The sequence below is a fragment of the Notolepis coatsorum genome (assembly GCF_963971535.1).
Source record: "Notolepis coatsorum genome assembly, chromosome: 15".
NCBI classification, from domain to species: domain Eukaryota; kingdom Metazoa; phylum Chordata; class Actinopteri; order Aulopiformes; family Paralepididae; genus Notolepis; species Notolepis coatsorum.
Genome location: NC_140179.1, coordinates 17,603,713 through 17,625,270, shown reverse-complemented (window position 1 = coordinate 17,625,270; position 21,558 = coordinate 17,603,713). Strand labels below are relative to the sequence as shown.

Here is a 21,558-nt window from a genome sequence, read left to right as displayed (position 1 = left end):
AACGGATTGCTATCCGTTGTGTCTAGCTCGAGTCCTGGTACTATTACCGAGTGATCGGACCGAATTGAAATGAGCACCAGCTTCCATTTCCTGTTTCCGCTCTGGGCGATCCGCCGATCGGCCACCAGATGGCACTCTTGAACCGTTGGAGAGTTGAGAGGGGATCAACAGTTGATCTCAAGTCTCCAGGGGAGAAATATGATTTCGATCACAGATTTTTGAAATATTGATATCAAAGACATGGTACGGCGTCTTTGGCAGAATGAGCATGGCGAGGAAAGACGTGGTACGGCGGTTTTGGCGACCATAGTGTTAACTAACTGACCAATCAGATCACCTCTGTACAGCTGCAACAGCCTCCTTACAACGTTTCATCCAGAGATCCTCAGCATTAACCTCTTAACCCTTTCACTGTGACAATACAGAAGGTTAGCCCTTTACTATCACACAACCGACGGCGATGCTCCATCATTAGCATCATTAGCTCCGCGGATAAAGGGTTAACCTTCTGTCGTATGGCAGTGAAAGGGTTAAAGCCTGACGGGTCCGATACCGGTCCCAACATGACATCACGTCATAAATCAATCTCTCCAGACTGTATGACATTAAGTAGCGTTTTTTTTTCCAAATGTATCCAAGAGTGAAGACCCTTGAAATTTAGAAAAACTACATTTCCTAGCAAATTGCAGCTTCCTGCACGCAAATTACTTGTGTATGAAATGTTTTTATTTCTCTTATTTCTCTGGATTATCCATCACAAAACTGAACGTTATTGGCATAGATTGGAGCGCAGTTAGTGTGTCTACCTTCTGTGAAAGTTTTTGCAACCATCTGCCTTGCAATCCGATCCAAAATGGCGGACCTGTCGCAAAAATAAAAAGCTGACTGTATTTACAGTAGATTTCATTCTCGGTTCTTCATGCACGCCTGGTGATACTAAATCCAATTTGAACACGGTCATTTGAAAGAGTTGATTTGGCCTGATCCATAGATCAGCCAAGTTGGCTATAATAAGGTATTATCATTATATATTTAATATAGTGCTGTCAGGCGATTAAAAAAATTTATCTAATTAATTACAGGATTTGTAATTAATTAATCTAATTAATCGCATTTTAATCGCATAACCATTTTATGCCTGATATTCTATATTCTATAATCATATTTCAAATTGCATGTGTCCGGATGGCAGCTAGAATTCAGTACTGTATCTACAAAACCTTCTGTTTAATCATCTTCCATCTATTAATTTGCTTAGATTTTTCAGGTCTGGTCAATTTGAGCATGGTGTTATTCACAGTCAAAGATAAAAAAAAAAATTATTGATATTCTCATTTGGTTCATTACAATTTACTCAAAATAAAGTTTTCATTCAATCAATCACCGCGCAGATTGATTGATTGAATGAAAATGTTATTAACAGATTGCAGAATGGGTACAATACGGCACACAATTGTTAAGGGGATGCAGACCAGAGAAAGACTTTCGTCTTGTTTACATCAGGGTCCCCCATTTTTTATTCATAATGAATTGTAAGTAAGGGTGCAACTTGCACCGTGCAATCCATTCTTTGTGGATCTAGCCCACAGTATTTCTGACACTGGGAATACATTCCCTGAGATTCATAGATGTCCCTAGAATCAGATACCAAGAACATGCAAATGGGCCATATAAAAATAAGAAAAAGTCTGTAAATGTGTATTCTACATTCTTATGGAATGAATGAGATACAAAAAAAAAATTATAAAAAAAGAAAAAAAAAATTGTAATTAATTTTGAGTTAAATTTCATAACGCGATAATTTGCTGTGTAATTAATTAATCTAATTAACGCGATAAACTGACAGCCCTAATTTAATATAATCATATTTCAAATAGCATGTGTCCGGATGGAAGAATTCAGTACTGTATCTACAAAACCTTCTGTTTAATCATCTTCCCTTTATTCATTTCCTTAGATTTATTTGTACATGTGATCTCAAGAAGGTGCTGAACGAGCTCAGTGGCAGTTTTTCATGTCTGGATATTTTTAGCATGGTGTTATTCACTGTCAAAGATGCAAAGAAAAATCATAATTTATATTCTCCTTTGTTTCATCACAATTTACTCAAGCCTAGTAAAAGACACAATGTTTCTGACACTGGGAATACATTCACTGAGGTCCATAGATGTCCCTAGATATAAAGAACATGCAAATGGGCCTTGGTAGAAGTGGAGCAATATTCCATTTATTTAGGTATGTATTTTTAGGCAGATTTTCAGAAAATCGGGCTAGGGCTTAACAGGTTAAGAGGTTAATGAATTAATTTATAGCTATAAAAAACCTTAAATGGTGCAATTATATAACAGCCTTTATCCAAAGCACTTTATAATTTGTCCTCACATTTCACCCATTCACTCACACATTATCACACCGACAGCAGAGTGCAATGTACCAATCTTGCTCAACAACATAGTTTTACTTGTAGTTTAGTCTACAGTATAAACTACAACCTGCTGCTCGTCTTAACAAGGCTGATTTATTTTGCAAATCATTTCACACACGTCCAAAATCTCTAAACCGCTTAGTTTAACAGAGTTAGAATATGGCAACCAAATGAACCAATGATTTCCATTTCCCCACGTGGAATGCACCTGATTGGATAAATGGCATGATGGTACTCCAGTGTGACATCTAGTGGCTGAATGTTATCTATAGCACCATCTAGTGGCTGAATGTTATCTATAGCACCATCTAGTGGCTGAATGATATCTATAGCACCATCTAGTGGCTGAATGTTATCTATAGCACCATCTAGTGGCTGAATGTTATCTATAGCACCATCTAGTGGCGGTAACATCGCCCAGTCGCTGCATGCATGTAACCTTGCACTAATATGAATGTTTTTTTCCGTTTACTTTGTTTTGTGTTTGTTTGTTTGTCTGTCTGTTGTTTGTTGTTTGTTTGTGTTTTGCATCCTCTGCAGTGTTGTTTACCAGGACGGATTTTATGGTGCAGATATATATGTGAGTATTAAAAGCTGGTATGATTCTGTGTGCTCCCTCTTCCAAACAGGCACCCCCATCCATCCATCCACCCATCCAGCCATCCATCCATCCATCCACCCATTCACCCATCCATCCATCCATCCATCCATCCATCCACCCATCCACCCATCCATCCAGCCATCCATCCATCCATCCATCCATCGACAATCACTTTGCAACGTTTCTTAAAGGTTCAATCTGTCATACTTGATTAGCGAAACCTCTCAAAACGCAGGTGTTAAAATAACAGGTTGTGTCGATTGTGAGGAAATATATTATATTATATATTTACTGCTGTGAATACAGACTGCTGTGAATACAGACTGTTACTGCTGTGAATACAGACTGCTGTGAATACAGACTGTTACTGCTGTGAATACAGACTGTTACTGCTGTGAATACAGACTGCTGTGAATACAGACTGTTACTGGTGTGAATAATGTGACGAGCCTGGTGTTGTTCAAGCTCGACACCAAAACAAACTATTTCTATGTCCACACAAGCACAATTTCAATAAATAAATAATATTTATTGTTTAACAGCACAAGTCCAATGGGCAATAGGGTAATCCAAAAACAGCCCAGGGTCAAAACACGTATCAGGCTCTCGTACAAAAGAAAGGATTGTTCAATACTCAGGGTAGTCTTCCGGTCCAGGGTCAGTACACAAGGGGGTTTCTCAGCCAGTCTAGGGTCCAGTACACAATGAACACCTTCTCGCTTTCACCTCTCCTCTCACCTCACTAACTCCGTCAAACAACAATCTCTCTCTCCGTACTTAGCTCCTACCTCACCTCCTCTCAACTCAACTCTATCTGTCCTAGTGTATGATAGTGTGTGTGTCTGGTGTGTGGGATGTGGGTGATCTAATTGTTTAACCTTTATTTACCCAGGGTAGGTTCGCTGAGCACAGATGCTCTTTTTCAGCTATGCCCTGCTTCACATTCACACAGTTCCATTCATACCTGGGAGCTGCCCAGTACAATCACAGTCTGACACCATTGGCCACTGAGCAACTCCACTGGAGCAGTTGGGGGTTAAGTGCCTTGCTCAAGGGCACTTCAGCGGCAGATTTTTCCTGCCGGTCCCGGGGATCGAACCGGCAACCGTTCCAGTCACAAACCCGCTTCTCTAACCATTAGGCCACCGCTGCCCCCAGTGTGTTCTATCAGTACTAATCAGCTACCTAATTGCTTCCACTCCTCCCGTGGCAGTAGTACCTCCCGTCCTTCACATATCCATGGGACGGGGGGTGATATCTGCCACAGTATGTACTGCTGTGAATACAGACCGTTGTGAATACGGCGTGTAGAAAGGTAGTAATACATGGGAAGTACACAGTACTGTATAAAGAGTATTCAGGACTGTAATAATGTGATGGAGTTACAGCTCTGAGCAAACAAACTGACTGGAACTATGTGTGGCGTTACCATGACGATGATAATGGTGGTGGTGGTGATGATGATGATGATGATGATGATGATGATGATGATGATGATGATGATGATGATGATAATGATGGTGATGGTTATAATAATAATAATGAATGAATGAAATAATATGAAATCCATATTCATAATCAAACCCGCTTCAAAAAGAAAAAGGGTTTGTTCAAGGGTTTTATAAACATCATCATCAACCAGATCTATCGCCAGCAAATTACTAACGTCTTCTGCTTTGAGAGAGACAAGCAGCATGAATACACACACACACACACACACACACACACACACACACACACACACACACACACACATACAGAGAAACACACGGAGAAACACACACACACACAGGGGCTTCACTGTGAGGGTGGTGAGGGGGGAGGGGATTCACTGTGAGGGTGGTGAGGGGGGGAGGGGCTTCACTGTGAGGGTGGTGAGGGGGGAGGGGCTTCACTGTGAGTGTGGTGAGGGGGGGAGGGGCTTCACTGTGAGGGTGGTGAGGGGGGGGGGCTTTACTGTGAGGGTGGTGAGGGGGGGGGCTTCACTGTGAGGGTGGTGAGGGGGGGGGGCTTTACTGTGAGGGTGGTGAGGGGGGGGGCTTTACTGTGAGGGTGGTGAGGGGGGGGGGGGCTTTACTGTGAGGGTGGTGAGGGGGGGGGGCTTTACTGTGAGCGTGGTGAGGGGGGGGGGGCTTCACTGTGAGTGTGGTGAGGGGGGGAGGGGCTTCACTGTGAGTGTGGTGAGGGGGGGAGGGGCTTCACTGTGAGGGGGGAAGGGGCTTCACTGTGAGCGTGGTGAGGGGGGGAGGGGCTTCACTGTGAGCGTGGTGAGGGGGGGGGGCTTCACTGTGAGCGTGGTGAGGGGGGGGGGGCTTTACTGTGAGGGTGGTGAGGGGGGGGGGGCTTTACTGTGAGGGTGGTGAGGGGGGGGGGCTTTACTGTGAGCGTGGTGAGGGGGGGGGGGCTTCACTGTGAGTGTGGTGAGGGGGGGAGGGGCTTCACTGTGAGTGTGGTGAGGGGGGGAGGGGCTTCACTGTGAGGGTGGTGAGGGGGGAAGGGGCTTCACTGTGAGGGTGGTGAGGGGGGAAGGGGCTTCACTGTGAGCGTGGTGAGGGGGGGGGCTTCACTGTGAGCGTGGTGAGGGGGGGGGGGGCTTTACTGTGAGTGTGGTGAGGGGGGGGCTTCACTGTGAGCATGGTGAGGGGGGGGGCTTCACTGTGAGCATGGTGAGGGGGGGGGGGCTTCACTGTGAGCATGGTGAGGGGGGGGGCTTTACTGTGAGTGTGGTGAGGGGGGGGGCTTCACTGTGAGCATGGTGAGGGGGGGGGCTTCACTGTGAGCGTGGTGGGGAGCGACATTGCGCTCGTCACCAGCGCAAGAGACTCCGGTCTCGAATCCGGCTGTCGGCGTTGCCTCCGGCTTGGGCCGGCTGTCATACTAACTCATTGGCAGAGTTAGCGGGTGGAAGTCGATGGGTGGTAATCTGGACGTTGGGGACAGCGACTCCTACAGGTCGGTTGGGGGACGCCTGTACAGCAGAGACAGGAAGTAGCGGGGGTAGTGTGAAAAGATGTGACAGGCTGCCTCCTCGTGTACCGGAGGGAACACGTGATGCAAGGCTTCTATCCTCACTACAACCGACCAGTGGGGGGCATAGTCGAGCAACGTTCAAGACAGGGGAGGGGAGAATTGGATACACGAAATTGGGATGGGAGAAAAATAAGGAGAAAAAGTGGATACAAAAAAGATAAAAACTGGCTACGATATTTGCTGTCTATTTTAAGATTCCAATAATTGTTCTTATTAGTTGAAGAACAACAACAAAACATTAGGAACACACACACACACACACACACACACACACACACACACACACACACACACACACACACACACACACACACACACACACAGCTGCCTGTGGGGACGTTAATTACTGGAGTCAGTCAGTAATGACACAGAGAGCAGAGTCAGTGATGTCAGAGCAGAGTCAGTGATGTCAGAGCAGAGTCAAACTGATGATACAGCGTGCCGTCTGTCTCCATGGTGATGCAGCATCTGTCTGTCTGTCTGTCTCCATGGTGATGCAGCGTCTGTCTGTCTGTCTCCATGGTGATGCAGCGTCTGTCTGTCTGTCTGTCTCCATGGTGATGCAGCGTCTGTCTGTCTGTCTGTCTGTCTGTCTGTCTGTCTGTCTGTCTGTCTGTCTGTCTGTCTCCATGGTGATGCAGCATCTGTCTGTCTGTCTCCATGGTGATGCAGCGTCTGTCTGTCTGTCTCCATGGTGATGCAGCGTCTGTCTGTATGTCTCCATGGTGATGCAGCGTCTGTCTGTCTGTCTCCATGGTGATGCAGCGTCTGTCTGTCTGTCTCCATGGTGATGCAGCGTCTGTCTGTCTGTCTGTCTGTATGTCTGTCTGTCTGTCTGTCTGTCTGTCTGTCTGTCTGTCTGTCTGTCTGTCTGTCTGTCTGTCTGTCTGTCTGTCTGTCTGTCTGTCTCCATGGTGATGCAGCGTCTGTCTGTCTGTCTCCATGGTGATGCAGCGTCTGTCTGTCTGTCTCCATGGTGATACAGCTGTCTGTCAGTCTGTATGTCTCCATGGTGATGCAGCGTCTGTCTGTCTGTCTCCATGGTGATGCAGCGTCTGTCTGTCTCCATGGTGATGCAGCGTCTGTCTGTCTCCATGGTGATGCAGCCGCTCACATGTTGTCTCTTCATGTCGTCCAATATGATGCCTCTCCTATATATACTTTATATACTTTATATATATATACACCATAGCTGTTCTAGAGAATACATTAAATATACTTTACATCATAGCTGTTCTAGAGAATACATTAAATATACTTTACACTATAGCTGTTCTAGAGAATACATTCAATATACTTTACACTATAGCTGTTCTAGAGAATACATTAAATATACTTTACATCATAGCTGTTCTAGAGAATACATTAAATATACTTTACACTATAGCTGTTCTAGAGAATACATTAAATATACTTTACACTATAGCTGTTCTAGAGAATACATTAAATATACTTTACACTATAGCTGTTCTAGAGAATACATTAAATATACTTTACACCATAGCTGTTCTAGAGAATACATTAAATATACTTTACACTATAGCTGTTCTAGAGAATACATTAAATATACTTTACACTATAGCTGTTCTAGAGAATACATTAAATATACTTGACATCATAGCTGTCCCAGTGAATACATTAAATATACTTTACATCATAGCTGTCCCAGAGAATACATTAAATATACTTTACATCATAGCTGTTCCAGTGAATACATTAAATATACTTTACATCATAGCTGTTCAGTTGTCTGAATACATTAAATATACTTTACATCATAGCTGTCCCAGTGAATACATTAAATATACTTTATATCATAGCTGTCCCAGTGAATACATTACATATACTTTTTGACACGTATCCCAAGAATTTATACCAAATATTCCATTAGCATTTAAGATTATGTAAAGACAAAATATAAATATATCCATGACATATATTATAATATAACTTAACAACTATCCTGTCAACATGAAAGACTGTGTTCACTTTTCCCTTTCATCTGTTTATCCTGATATTTTCATCAGTCAATACATTAAATTAATACAAGTATAAAATGTTAAAAAATTTACACAACCGTCATCCACAGTCAGTGAGGATATAATATGACCATGTGACCACCAGTCTGTATCAGAACCACCTGACCATGTGACCATGTGACCATCAGGTCCACCAGAACCACCTGACCATGTGACCATGTGACCACCAGTCTGTACCAATGACATTAAGTACACTGTGTTTCAGCCTGACTCACTTAAAGGGGACATGTACTATAAATGTCATTTTTCAGTCTCTAGCATTGTATTATAGTAATAGGAGTTAGTATCAATGTGTTTTAGTCTCTAAATACCATATTGGCGGATTGCTCTGATTCAGCTCAGATAATTTCCTGCTCCAGTAAATTAGTCCATCCTGATTTGAAGGCCTGAGTCACGTCATTCAGGCTCTGGGTAGAAGACAGTGATGTGATTGGCTCTGTGGTTGTAGCTAATGCCCGCCCACTTCCTCATACTGCGAGGCAGATTGAAACCCGACACCTCTGCATACTCTGAAGGGAGAGAGAGAGAGAGAGATAGAGAGGGAGAGAGAGGGAGAGAGAGGGAGAGAGAGAGAGAGAGAGAGAGAGAGAGATGGAAACAGAGAGAGAGAGGGAGGGAGCACTTGGGGGGGGGGGGGGACCTGCCACGCCACACGGGAGGGGGGAGGAAGGGAGGACCCCCCCCCCCCACACAAGCTGCCGCAGGGAGAGAAAAAACGAAAGGAAGAGACGGCCTGTCTTTTTTTTCTCTCTCTCTCTCTCTCTCTCTCTCTGTCTACCAGTCGCAGACTGTGTGGACTGACTGTCACTCAAAGTGCTTATGGGCGGAGCCAGGCCATAACAGCCTGAAATCTTGGAGCTGAAAAATGATGGTTTTGAGTACTTGATTAGAAATATAAAACAATGCATTTAAAAAAAAAAATACGTACAGATGTATTCAATAGACTAACAGGAATTGTGTAAAGTTGCCCAAATAGTGCTAGGAATAGCAGTACATGTCCCCTTTAACCACCTTTGTTCTCCTGTGTGTGTGTGTGTGTGTGTGTGTGTGTGTGTGTGTGTGTGTGTGTGTGTGTGTGTGTGTGTGTGTGTGTGTGTGTGTGTGTGTGTGTGTGTGTGTGTGTGTGTGTGTGTGTGTGTGTGTGTGTGTTTTACAGGGTGGTTACTCTGCCTACAGATATCAACCTACTGCTGCCACAGCTGCTGCATACAGTGACAAGTAAGAGACATATCCTCTCCTCTCTCCTCTCTCCTCTCCTATCCTCTCTCCTCTCTCCTCTCTCTCCTCTCTCCTCTCATCTCTCCTCTCCTCTCGCATCTCTCCTCTCTCTCCTCTCCTCTCTCCTCTCTCCTCTCTCATCTCTCCTCTCTCTCCTCTCTCCTCTCTCCTCTCTCATCTCTCCTCTCGCATCTCTCATCTCTCTCCTCTCTCCTCTCTCCTCTCCAGTGGCGACTATATGTTGTCCTGAACTAAACACAGATGTGTTAAAAAGAAAAAACAGACACAACCTGTGTTAGAATTGTGCTGATTTTAACTTTGAATGTTCTGTTGTTTTTCAACACACCCATACTTGTTAAGTTAAAGACAACACATCCTGTGTTATTTCAACACGTCTTTTTTTTTTAGAGTGTATGCAGGTTTTCAAAGCCCTTGTATGGCTGGTCCAGGTGAGAGGTGTCTGTGACCCAGCAGACACCAGCAGCTCTGGTGAGGTTAGAGCGCCCTCTGCTGGTCCAGGTGAGAGGTGTCTGTGACCCAGCAGACACCAGCAGCTCTGGTGAGGTTAGAGCGCCGTCTGCTGGTCCAGGTGAGAGGTGTCTGTGACCCAGCAGACACCAGCAGCTCTGGTGAGGTTAGAGCGCCCTCTGCTGACCATGGTCGCACTGAACATCACAATAAATCAAGAACAAAACACCATGAAATCCAAATTAAATCAATTAAATTAATGCAACCATTCCTCCTAGACATACCCCAACGAAGGTAAGGAAAAACTCACTAAAAACCTAGCAATAGGAAAAAAGCACCACAGGCAATGTGGAGGAGAGAAACCTTAGAGCAGTGGTTCCCAAACTGTGGTGCGCGCACCCCTTGTGGTGCGCGAGCGCCCTCTAGGTGGTGCGTGACATGAAAAGGCTAATGGTGGTAAAAGACTTTTTTTTTCTTTTTTTTTTTTACAATAAAATGTGATACAAATCTTAGTCAAACCTTTGGTATTATGGATATTAAACATGCTGGCAGAGTATTGTCGTGAACATTTTAATTAAATAAAGAAATTCCCTATCCATAGTCGCCGTGGGAAGAGATAAAATAAAAATTAAATCTGTGCACGGAGACCAGCAACAATTTTTTCTAACAGAAACCCATTGGGGGGTGCGCGAGCTAGTTTGGGAACCGCTAGTTTGGGAAGTTTGGGAACCGCTGCCTTAGAGGGATCCCCCTTCTTGGACGTCGGTGATAGTTGTGTTGCTATGGAAGGATTTTTTTTCCTCCTTTTTCCCGTTTTTCTCCCATCCCTATGTTAGTCGTTATGCCAATTCCCAATCCCCTTCCTGGTCGTTGCGCACTATACCCCCTACCGTCAGTCTGGGAGGGCGGAGACTATCACATGCTTCCTCCGACACATGTGTACCCAGCCCACAGTGTTGGGAAAGTTCACTTTCTACATGAACTAGTTCAGTTCACAGTTCACAATTTTTTAAATGAACTAGTTCAGTTCATAGTGTTAGGTTTTGTAAACAACCCCAACAGCACGACACAGACAGGTAGTTCAGAGTTAGCCAAAAACGACGGGCGTATTTATTTTCACAAAAAACAGAAATGTGCAACAAAACAGTAACTCCATTAGAGGGGAATGTCTTCTAATAAAACTCTTGTATCTTGTATCTTGTATCTTGTATCTTGTATCTAGTCAAGTAGGGCTCTGCTGCACTGCCCACAGCAGGGTTGACTCTGCGGCTCTGCAGCCCTGTCCTTAGCAGAGTCTACTCTGCGGTTCTGTGGCTCTGCAGCGCTGTCCTTAGCAGAGTTTACTCTGCGGTTCTGCGGCTCTGCAGCGCTGCAGCCTTAGGTTATCCCAACTTGCGGGGAAAAGGAAACGGAGAATCTCATTAGTCCCAGAACGCAGAAAATACAGGGCAGAGTCCAGTAACCAAACAAATCTACACTTCTTCAGTGTTGTAGGAAACACACAAAAAACGGAACCAAGGCGGAGAGTCCAGGACAGAACAAGGATTGCAGTTCATGGAAAAATAGTCCTCAAAATGAACTCACCAAAAGCAAAGTCTAAGTGGGTAACGAGGCACGGGTCCACGGGTCCACGGAGGCAGAGAGAGAAACACAGCAGCAACTTCCAAGGGGTGCACTGGAGAAACAACGAGAGGGAACAGCAGTAGAGCTGGTGGTGACAAAACGACCCGACACAGAATGATCAGCAAACCGAGTATAAGAGTGCTCCCGCCGAGCTGATTGGAAACTCCTCTCAGGTGCGTGATGGTAATTGGCGCTGAGAAACACGCAGTACTGGGCCAGCCCTCACAGTACCCCCCCCCCTCCACGGGAGCCACCCGGCGACCTGCCCAGCCTCGGCTTCTCCGGATGGGCACGATGGAAGTCGTGATCAGGGCGGGGTCCATGATGAACTGGCGGGAGACCCAGCTCCGTTCCTCGGGACCGTATCCCTCCCAGTCCACCAGATACTGGAACCCCCGTCCTCGGCGTCGGATGTCCAACCCTCCAGTGTGGGTGTCCATCCACCAGCTCGGGAGGAGGCGGATCTGGGGCAGGAGGCATCAGGGGACTGAGAGAGACAGGCTTTACTCGGGACACATGAAACACAGGATGAATGCGCATGGAGGCTGGAAGCTTGAGACTCACCGCCGTGGGACTGAGCACCTTCCGGATCTTGAAAGGGCCGACGAACCGGGGGTTCAGCTTCTTGGCGGTGGATTGAAGAGGATAACCATACCCTCTGCCCTGGATGGTAAGTCGGCGCAGGGATCCGGCGTCGGTTAGCTCTCCGACTGGCGCGCTCCGATGCCCGGAGCAGCACAGACCTGGTGATCTCCCAGACACGACGACACCGGTCGAGATGAACCTGCAGGGAGGGAACTGCCACTTCCGACTCCTGTGCTGAGAAAAGAGGGGGTTGGTAGCCCAGAGATACCTCGAACGGCGAGAGGCTGGTGGCGGAGCTGACCAGGGAGTTGATGGCGTACTCGACCCAGGGGAGGAACCAGCTCCAGGATGCAGGCTTCTTGGCGGCAACACACCGGAGAGCAGATTCCACGCTCTGGTTCATTCTCTCCGTCTGCCCGTTAGTCCGTTACCACTGCCAACAGCTCCCGATTCCCTATGTCAGGGCTATTCAACTAAATTGTTCAGGGGGCCACATTGTCAGAAACCCAAGGGGCCAGGGGCCGGACTGCCACGGCGCCTCCCCGTGCTATGAATATATGTACACTTGACACAACACGCAACCACATTTTCACAACTTTTATTTAACTACATTGCAAAAGTAGTATACTTTTCAAAAAAAGTGCTTCATTTATGTGCCACATCTGCAACATCTCCTGCAGAAAGTGCTTCATTTATGACTGTGCAACAACTGCAACATCTCCTCTTCAACATTTCAATATAAAAATAAAATAAAAAACAAACAAGTGCATGATGTGCATCTGAACATTCTAACATCAACACTTGAACAAAAAAACACATTTATAGTGCAGCTGAGCTTATGAAAAAGTGCTTCATGTCTGTGCAACAACAGCAAATCACAGCATCTTATTAGCACTTATTGTCCACTCTTAACTCTCAAACATCAGGGGGGTGGGGGGCAGACAGGCCTAGCCTACATACACACATCTAATGAGAGCGATTGCACTTCTTTGACTGGGCAATGGCAGAGAAAGAGGGTTCATAGGAAGTGAGGGCTACCCGCAAACAGTGATGCAAATGCTCATTTGTCAAGGAGGCACGTTGCTTGTTTTAATGGCATTCATGTGAGAGAAACTGGATTCACAGGTGTATGTTGAGCCAAACATTGTTAGCACAGATATTGCCAGCGTTTTTATTTTAGGGAATGTCTTGACATGAATACACTTTATCCAAAATGTTGTGGTGGATTCATTCTCAAGTGCCTGCTTCAGAGCAGATGATGCTTGCATGTCAATTATTTCAAGTTGCAGGAGACCTTCATCAATGTGAAGTGATGCAAGGAACTCTTGTCCTTTTGTGGAAATAGCAGCTACATTGGCAAATGGGTTGCTCACACAATGCATCAATTCTCTGGACATGTCAAATTCATCAAATCGACTTGCAAAGTTTTCCCTCAATTTATCAATGAAATCTGTCATTAATTGGGTGACTTTTGGCTCAATTGTGCGTGTTAACGTTGACATGAAAATAAAAAAGTAAAACAAAATAAAAAATTTAAAAATATTAAAAAAAAATATTTTTTTTTTTTATTTTTTATTTTTTTTTTTTATTATCATGTAATCTTTGGCGGGCCGGACAGAATCATCCCGCGGGCCGGATCTGGCCCGCGGGCCGCCAGTTGAATAGCCCTGCCCTATGTCATAGTTCCTCTCAGCAGGAAGGAAACGATGAGAGTAGAAGGCGCATGGATGGACCTTCTGGTCCGTCGCCGACCGCTGAGACAGGATAGCCCCTAGTCCAGTATCCGAGGCGTCCACCTCCACAATGAACTGCCTCTTGGGTTCTGGGGTCTGGGAGCAAGACCGGGGCGGTGGTGAATCTGTTCTTGAGGGAACGCAGCGCAGGCCGCTGGAGACCAGTCAAACAGCAGGGAGGGAGAGGTCAGCTTGGTAAGTGGCTCTGCCACTTGGCTGTAGTTCCGGATGAACCTCCCATAAAAGTTTGCAAAACCGAGGAAGCTTTGTAGCTCCTTCCGAGAAGAGGGCTCCGGCCACTCTACCATGGCCTGGATCTTGCGGGGGTCGGCTCGGGTCTGGCCACTCTCCACGATGAAGCCAAGGTAATCGACGGAATCGGAGTGGAAACGGCACTTCTCTGCCTTAACGAAGAGCCGGTTGCGGAGAAGGCGCTCAAGTACTCTGCGGACATGATGGACATGTTCCTCGAGAGTCTTGGAGAAGATGAGGATGTCGTCAAGGTAGACCACCACAAACTCATCGAGCATGTCACGAAGGACGTCGTTCATGAGCGCCTGGAATACCGCCGGAGCGTTGGTGAGGCCGAACGGCATTATCAGATACTCGTAATGACCCCTGGGAGTCTTGAAGGCAGTCTTCCACTCGTCGCCCTCTCGGATCCGGACCAGATGGTAGGCACTCCGGAGATCCAGTTTAGTGAAGACGGTAGCCTGGGTGAGGGGCTCAAAGGTGGAGTTCATGAGAGGAAGAGGATACTTGTTCTTGATGGTGATCTCGTTGAGGGGGCGATAGTCAATGCAGGGCCGGAGACCTCCGTCCTTCTTAACAAAAAAGAAGCCGGCGGCCACCGGGGAGGACGAGGGCCAAATGAGGCCTGCTGTCAAGGACTCGGAGATGTACTCCTCCATCGCTGCCTTCTCTGGGACGGTCAGACTGTAAAGGCGGCTGCCGGGAAGGGGAGCCCCAGAGCGGAGCTAGATTGCACAGTTGTAAGGCGAATGAGGAGGAAGGGCCTGAGCCCGGGACTTGCTGAAAACCTCCCCGAGATCGTGGTAATCAGGGGGGATAGTAGAGAGGTCTGGGGGCGGCACACTAGGGGAACTCCGGGGTGATGGACTGGACGCAGCCTGAAGACACTGGGCATGACAGGAGGAGCTCCACCCCATGAGTGTGTGTGTGTGTGTGTGTGTGTGTGTGTGTGTGTGTGTGTGTGTGTGTGTGTGTGTGTATGTGTATGTGTATGTGTATGTGTATGTGTATGTGTGTGTGTGTGTGTGTGTGTGTGTGTGTGTGTGTGTGTGTGTTAATGTTTCTGAGGAGATCATCTCTGACCCCACCATCTGCGTGAAGGCCACCATTGACATCTGTGGAACGTGGCATGAACTGCCACTCACCAATGCCTGTGGCCATCTCATGTCGGCACAACAACAACGCCAACGTCAACACTGGACTGAGCTTAAACTGCAAGGGAAGCTTGCTTGTCTCCCTGCCGCTGACCACTCTGTCTCGCACGCAGTTTTAAAAAAATTAGCTATTGATGAGAGTATCATCATCTTCACTTTAAAAGCTAGGCTACAGGTTTTACCATCGAAGCTCAACCTTTCCATCTGGTTCCCTGGCAGTCATAGCCCACACTGCATACACCATGGTCACGAACAGATAACAGAAACCATGTCTCACATACTCAATGGTTGTCATCAATGTCATGCATACAGAGGGCTCTACATTTGTAGGCATGATAGGATCGTGGATCTGATTGCAGACAGTGTCAGTTCCACACTCGGGTCACCTGCAACAGTGCTGTATAAGCACCAGTGTGAAGCCGTGTATGTTCAATCTGTGTAGTGACAACTCACTGTTCTCTGATATTTCAGCAAACACCCCCGATGTTGTTGTTGTTCATGAGAATAACAGAGAGGTTCTCATCCTAGAAGTTGGCTGTACGTTTGACTACAGTCTAGACAGAGGAAGCCTTTACAACCAAAATGTTCAAGTTTCAAGTTTCTTTAATAGTTGTCATACAGAAGTACAGAATACTTTCATACAAAATGCTTCTTACTGTTACGCTCCAGAGACTGTGCTAGACAAGATAGTATCAAATAACATAGTATAGCATGTAATTTAGAAGAAGAAAATGAGGTCACAGTGTTCGGTATAGACATATGTACAATGTTCTGAGTTACCATATAATATACAATACTATACAATTGAAGTATCAACTGTCAGACACCAGTGTTTAGAACAGGAATGTCCTGCCAGACACCAGTGTTTACAACAGGAATGTCCTGCCAGACACCAGTGTTTACAACAGGAATGTCCTGCCAGACACCAGTGTTGACAACAGGAATGTCCTGCCAGACACCAGTGTTTAGAGCAGGAATGTCCTGCCAGACACCAGTGTTTAGAACAGGAATGTCCTGCCAGACACCAGTGTTGACAACAGGAATGTCCTGCCAGACACCAGTGTTGACAACAGGAATGTCCTGCCAGACAGGCAGGTAGAATCACTGCTGTGTTTGAACTGGTGACAGAAAGTGGCAAAATACATATTTATTTATATGAAAATGTTTGAGATTATTACTTAAAATGTTTTGTTCTCTTCATCTTTTAAACCTGCCGGGTACATAAAAAAACAGTTGACTTTATGAATTTGAGGTCTGGATGCGCACACACACACTCACACACTAACACACACACTAACACACACACACACTCACACACACACTCACACACTAACACACACACAATCACACACTCACACACTAACACACACACTCACACACTAACACACTAACACACACACACACTCACACACTAACACACACACACTAACACGCACACACACACTCACACACAACACACACGCGCACACCCACACACACACACTCACACACTAACACACACACGCACAACAAACATAAATCATAGTGTACGTGCGCAAGCATGCGACAAATTGTGGTGCACACACACACACACACACACACACACTCACACACACACACACACACACACACACACACACATACACACACACTCATTATAGGTTAGCCTCTGCATGGAGAGATAAGACAGGTCAGTGGTGGCGTCGGGCCGAGCAGAGAGGATTGGGGGGGGGGGGGGGGGGGGGGGGGCTGTAGAGTGAATAACAGAGAGGATTGTGGGGGTTGATGGGGGGGGGGGGGCTGTAGAGTGAATAACAATGTCCAAAACTAATCAGGATTAACTTCTAATCGCTCAGCCACCGGCCGCTATGCAAATCAGGTCATTTATAGGCGCGGGCAGGTGAACGTGAGGGTTTTCGGTTTGCGAGTGACAACTCCCTGGTACATTGTACCAGTTTGGAATAGAGAAGCCCGTCGCTTAGTGGCCAACTTTCGTTAGCCTCTAGTGCACACTCACTAGTCCCTTGCACGCATATCACGCTGGGTCTAGAGGTCGAAAAAAGGAACTATTATGGGTTCAAAGGACCACTCCAGTTTCCAGATTCTTTTCTCGGTCGTGTCCTATTTGATTTAGCTCATAGTAGCCCGTGCGTTGTTTCTGACAGACAAGAGAGAGGCTACCATGTAACATAATACCGCCTTATTCTTTTTATTTTTCTATTATTATTTCATACAGTCGTTTTTATAACAGTCCTTGCTCTGAGAGAGTAGAGGGGGTCATAAACCCTTTTGGTTATTGTGTAAATAGTCCCCCGCGTCCACCTTTCTTCTTATGAAAAGAGTCAGGATAGAGTAGGGTTATTATGCTGTATGTTTGCAATAGTGACCCTTATTCCTCTTCTGGAGGGAGTGGAGTAGGTCACTATTTTATTGGTCGCCATAATAACCCGTACGGTTTTTAAGGAAGGTAGAGTTCGTTATTACTTATATTTTCCGTGCCTTATGATAACCCTTGGACTTTTATAAGAGAAATGAGAGGGGTTATCATATAATTTATTCGTTGCATCTTATAATAACCCATGGATTTGTAGGAGAACCGAGAGGGGTTATCATATAAGTGAACGCCGTACATCCAGACCTTATTGTCCTTATTTTTATTCTTACTATCATTATTATCATTTTTATTGTATTTATTATTATTATTTATTATTATTATTATTATTACTATTTTTATCATTATTATTATTATTATTGTCAATATTATTACTACTAATATTATTATGATGGTACACCCTTTCATCCTTATAATTAACAGAGGTGAATGGTTCCCTCTATAGGTCCTTATGGGCATAAACCTTTTAACCTGTTTTTTGGGATTAGTGCCCTCTGCTGTCCGTTCTGGGAAACTGCGACTCTAGTTAAAAGATATTGCAACATCTGCGTCAAAACCGTGTGCACCAACTAATCACTCAGTATGATTCAAAGTCCCCTTAATTCTATTATCAAACCAATCTTGTACTAACGTTTTACATTAGACATGTATTAGAGACGTAGTCGTGGAGATGATACTTGGAATTGTTTGATTCTAAAAACGTTAAGTTGTCGCGTCACTGATGAAGTTGTTGATATGTAATAATGTAAAAGGGGGGGGCCCTCTGCTGGTTGTTCTACGGTACTGCAACCCCAGCTTATTGATGGGTCAAGAGGCCTCTCATTAACACTCCTTAGAGAAGGATCTTTCCTATTGTACATGCTTGTGTACATTGACATATTCTAACAGAGGTCTTTTCTCATTGCATATGCTAGTGTGCTCTTTATAGTGGTTCTGGATGATGGATGGTGATGGGTAGTGTCACCAGGAGGGGGGTTATTACCCAGTAACCACTGTATAATCAAAATTTAAATTATTGTTCTAGCTATTAATATCCCTCCCATTATTATCACCGCAGTCAGCCTGTCACTAACCCCCACTGTCATTATTAATCATTTTAATCCTCCCTATCTTCTTTCTCATAAGGAATGTATTGTTATTGATATTATTGAACTTATAGTGTGGTACTGTAAACAGTCCCAACACTGTAGTGTGGTGGTGAAGGGGTTATCCCCTTGCAGATAGTGGTTTGAGTGTAAACTCAGATTCCCCCAGGTCATGATTTAATATATCAAATTCAATCTACACCTCATCTAGTGACCTGGTCACAATGTAATTCAGAGAATCATCCATCGTGTCAGGTTCCCAGTGCCGGGTCACCCCATAATATATCCTGTCAACCTATGAACCCTAACCCCCAGTGTCTCAATCTCAGTAAAGTTCTGAGGTCAGGACCTATTGTTTAGGTTATTTATTGTTAGGTCATGTCTACTAAGGTTTTTCCCTTTTAACAGGTAAAATTCCCCTGACCCATAGTATCGGAGGTCTGACCTCCACAGTGAGGTAGCCCCAGTTCATTTGTATTAATTTAGTTTATCCCAATATGATGCCCCCTCATACACTGTGTAACTCTTCCCCTCCCTCCCCGTGGTCGTGCAGGGGCCTTCCCACTACGTTATGTGTTAGTAAAGGGTATATCCTCTGTAAAGAGGTTAAAGAAAGTCAGATCAGTTTATTTATGGCCCCGGAGGCCTCATATTGCTGTTACTTTGGAGGAGGTCTTAACTCATGGTATATGCTTGTGTACATTGATGTTATTTTGGAGAAGGTTCTCTCCCATGGCATATGCTTGTGTACATTGATGTTACATTGATGTTACTTTGGAGAGAGTTCTCTCCCACGGCATGTGCTTGTGTGCTTGGCGTACTGGTTCTGGATGTCGGATGACGGTGGGTACCAGAAGAGAGAGGGGTTATCGTTCCAGTACCATCTGTATACACAATGTTAGAACATTGTTCTCATTAATAATTTTTTAATTTATTTTTCAATACTAACACTGCAGTCAGTCTGATACTACATCACACTGTCCTTAGAACCTTTGTAGCCATACTAACTCTCCTTTATCCTTATGAATATTTATCATTATGGATCTCATTGATCCTGTAGTTTGTTTATGAAACAACATTCCAACCACTGTCAGTAGCAGTGAGGGGGTTGCCCCTTTGCAGAGCGGTGGTGTGGGTATGACCTCCAATCCTACCAGGTCCCCTTGTGTTGTTTCAAGACACACTATATTGCATTGGGCCCTTTGGTAACAGTATAATTCAAAGATCCTTTCATCATATCTATTCTAGTTACATGGACCCTGTTACTTTCCAGTACCCCCCCCACATGTTATCTGTCTACAGTGTGGTAGTGGAAAGTCTCCCTCCCTAATGTATGGAAATGAGTTCTACTATGGCTTTCAAACCGTCATGTTGTACCCCACCCCCCAGTCGCATATCAATCGCTTGGAGTGTGGTAAAGGAAGGTTCGACACCTGTAGCAGGGCAGCTAATGATCCACTCTCGTCTTACGATGGTGAAAGGTCAAGCCCCCATTGTCTAGTACTTGAGAGGGCTGATCAACTGTTATGTGGTAGTGGGATAGGGTTACTCCAGAAGGTTCCTAGATTAATTTTGATATGACAATTAATCGGTTGATTGAATGAGTAGTTTAATCGTTGATTGATTGATTGATTCGTTGTTTGGGTGTGGTTGATTGATTAACAGATTGATTGATAGGTTAATTGAACCATTGATTAATTGATTAATTGATTGACTTATTGGTTAGCTGGGGTTAGAGCTTAGGTCAGGGTCAAGGTATTGAGGCCCAGTCAGGGTCTCAAGAGCCTCTTTTGGGGGTCTAAGGGTTCAAAATTGTCCGTCCCTAGTAGTCGGATCAGGTTGGTGTCTAGGTTTAAGGCCCTGGTCAACGGTAAGTATAAGGGTTTTATGGATTATTTGGGGTCTCTAGACTAGGCTTCGGAGTTCCTCAGTGGCTAATTATGGTCAGCGTCTATGTTAGGGTCCAGGTTATGGGGTAAACAAAAGAGTTTCCCAATGTAACCCGGGGTAAGCGAAGTGTCAGGGGTCAAATAGAGTTCCAGGGAGGCAAGGAAAAAGGAAACGGGTGTGGTCAGTATCTCCAAGAGGGATTTCCCCAAAATATTTGGTTCATTTCCGTCTTAAAATGGAGTAACATCATATCCACTACCTTTAATCGTTTAACCTTGCCCCCCCTGAATATGTTCCATAAGATCATGCCTTGTAAGAAGGTTTCATGGTCCTCTGGAACTTAGTCTATGTTTTATTTTTAAAAATTTAATATTATTGGTGATTGCCCGTCCCTTCAGGGGGTAGGAGGGGTTGCACCCTATCTTGACCGGTACCTTTTAAGGGTAGGGGTCTCTGTTTTTGTTTTTATTTCTTTAAAAAAAGAGTTTTCTTCAAAAATTTAACAAAAAAAAACCTTTTTTAATAGAGAAAAAATTATGTACACACACACGCATATATGTATATATACATACATCCTTCCTCCTCTTTTTTTCTATCCATATATATTATTTTTTTTATATTTTTTTATATTTTTTTATATATTATTTTTCTTGGGGGTCTTTTTTCTTTTTTTCTAGCTATGTTCCGTCAACCGTACCCTATGAGAAGGAAGAGGGTCATCCGGAATTAATTAGATTAATCTATGTGGTTTCATTTAGGGTTTGGGGACCCCACTTGCCCGTGTCCTTTTCAGGGGGGGTGGGGGTGGGAACTTGGATTTGACCAAAAGGTCCTTAAGGGTTTTGTTTCTTTTGTACGCCGAGATGATTTTCCACCTCTTCATTACGTGTCGGTTCTTCTGCGCCTGGGTGAAGTTGGTTTTGAGTTGTGTGTTTATGTCTACGGTGTACTGCGAGTAGGTGGTTATTAGTGGTAGGAGCGAGGGTCGTGGAGTTGGTGTGTCATGTGGTGTTCTGTCTTTGAGGTAGTTACGCTTGGCCCACCTCAGTTCAGTTCTTGTGTAGCCTCTAGTTTTAAGGGCTGT

The 21,558-nt window shown here is 45.0% G+C and overlaps 1 protein-coding gene across 1 annotated transcript in view; it reads left to right on the top strand.

Annotated features, from left to right (window-relative positions):
- Nucleotides 1–21,558, top strand: part of rbfox1 (RNA binding fox-1 homolog 1) — a gene marked incomplete at its 5' end in the record, with an annotated part of 220,593 nt that overhangs the window by 129,045 nt on the left and 69,990 nt on the right. The window contains 2 exon segments of the mRNA XM_084330289.1: nucleotides 2,966–3,005; nucleotides 9,252–9,313. Of these exon segments, the coding sequence (XP_084186415.1) occupies nucleotides 2,966–3,005; nucleotides 9,252–9,313 (102 nt within the window).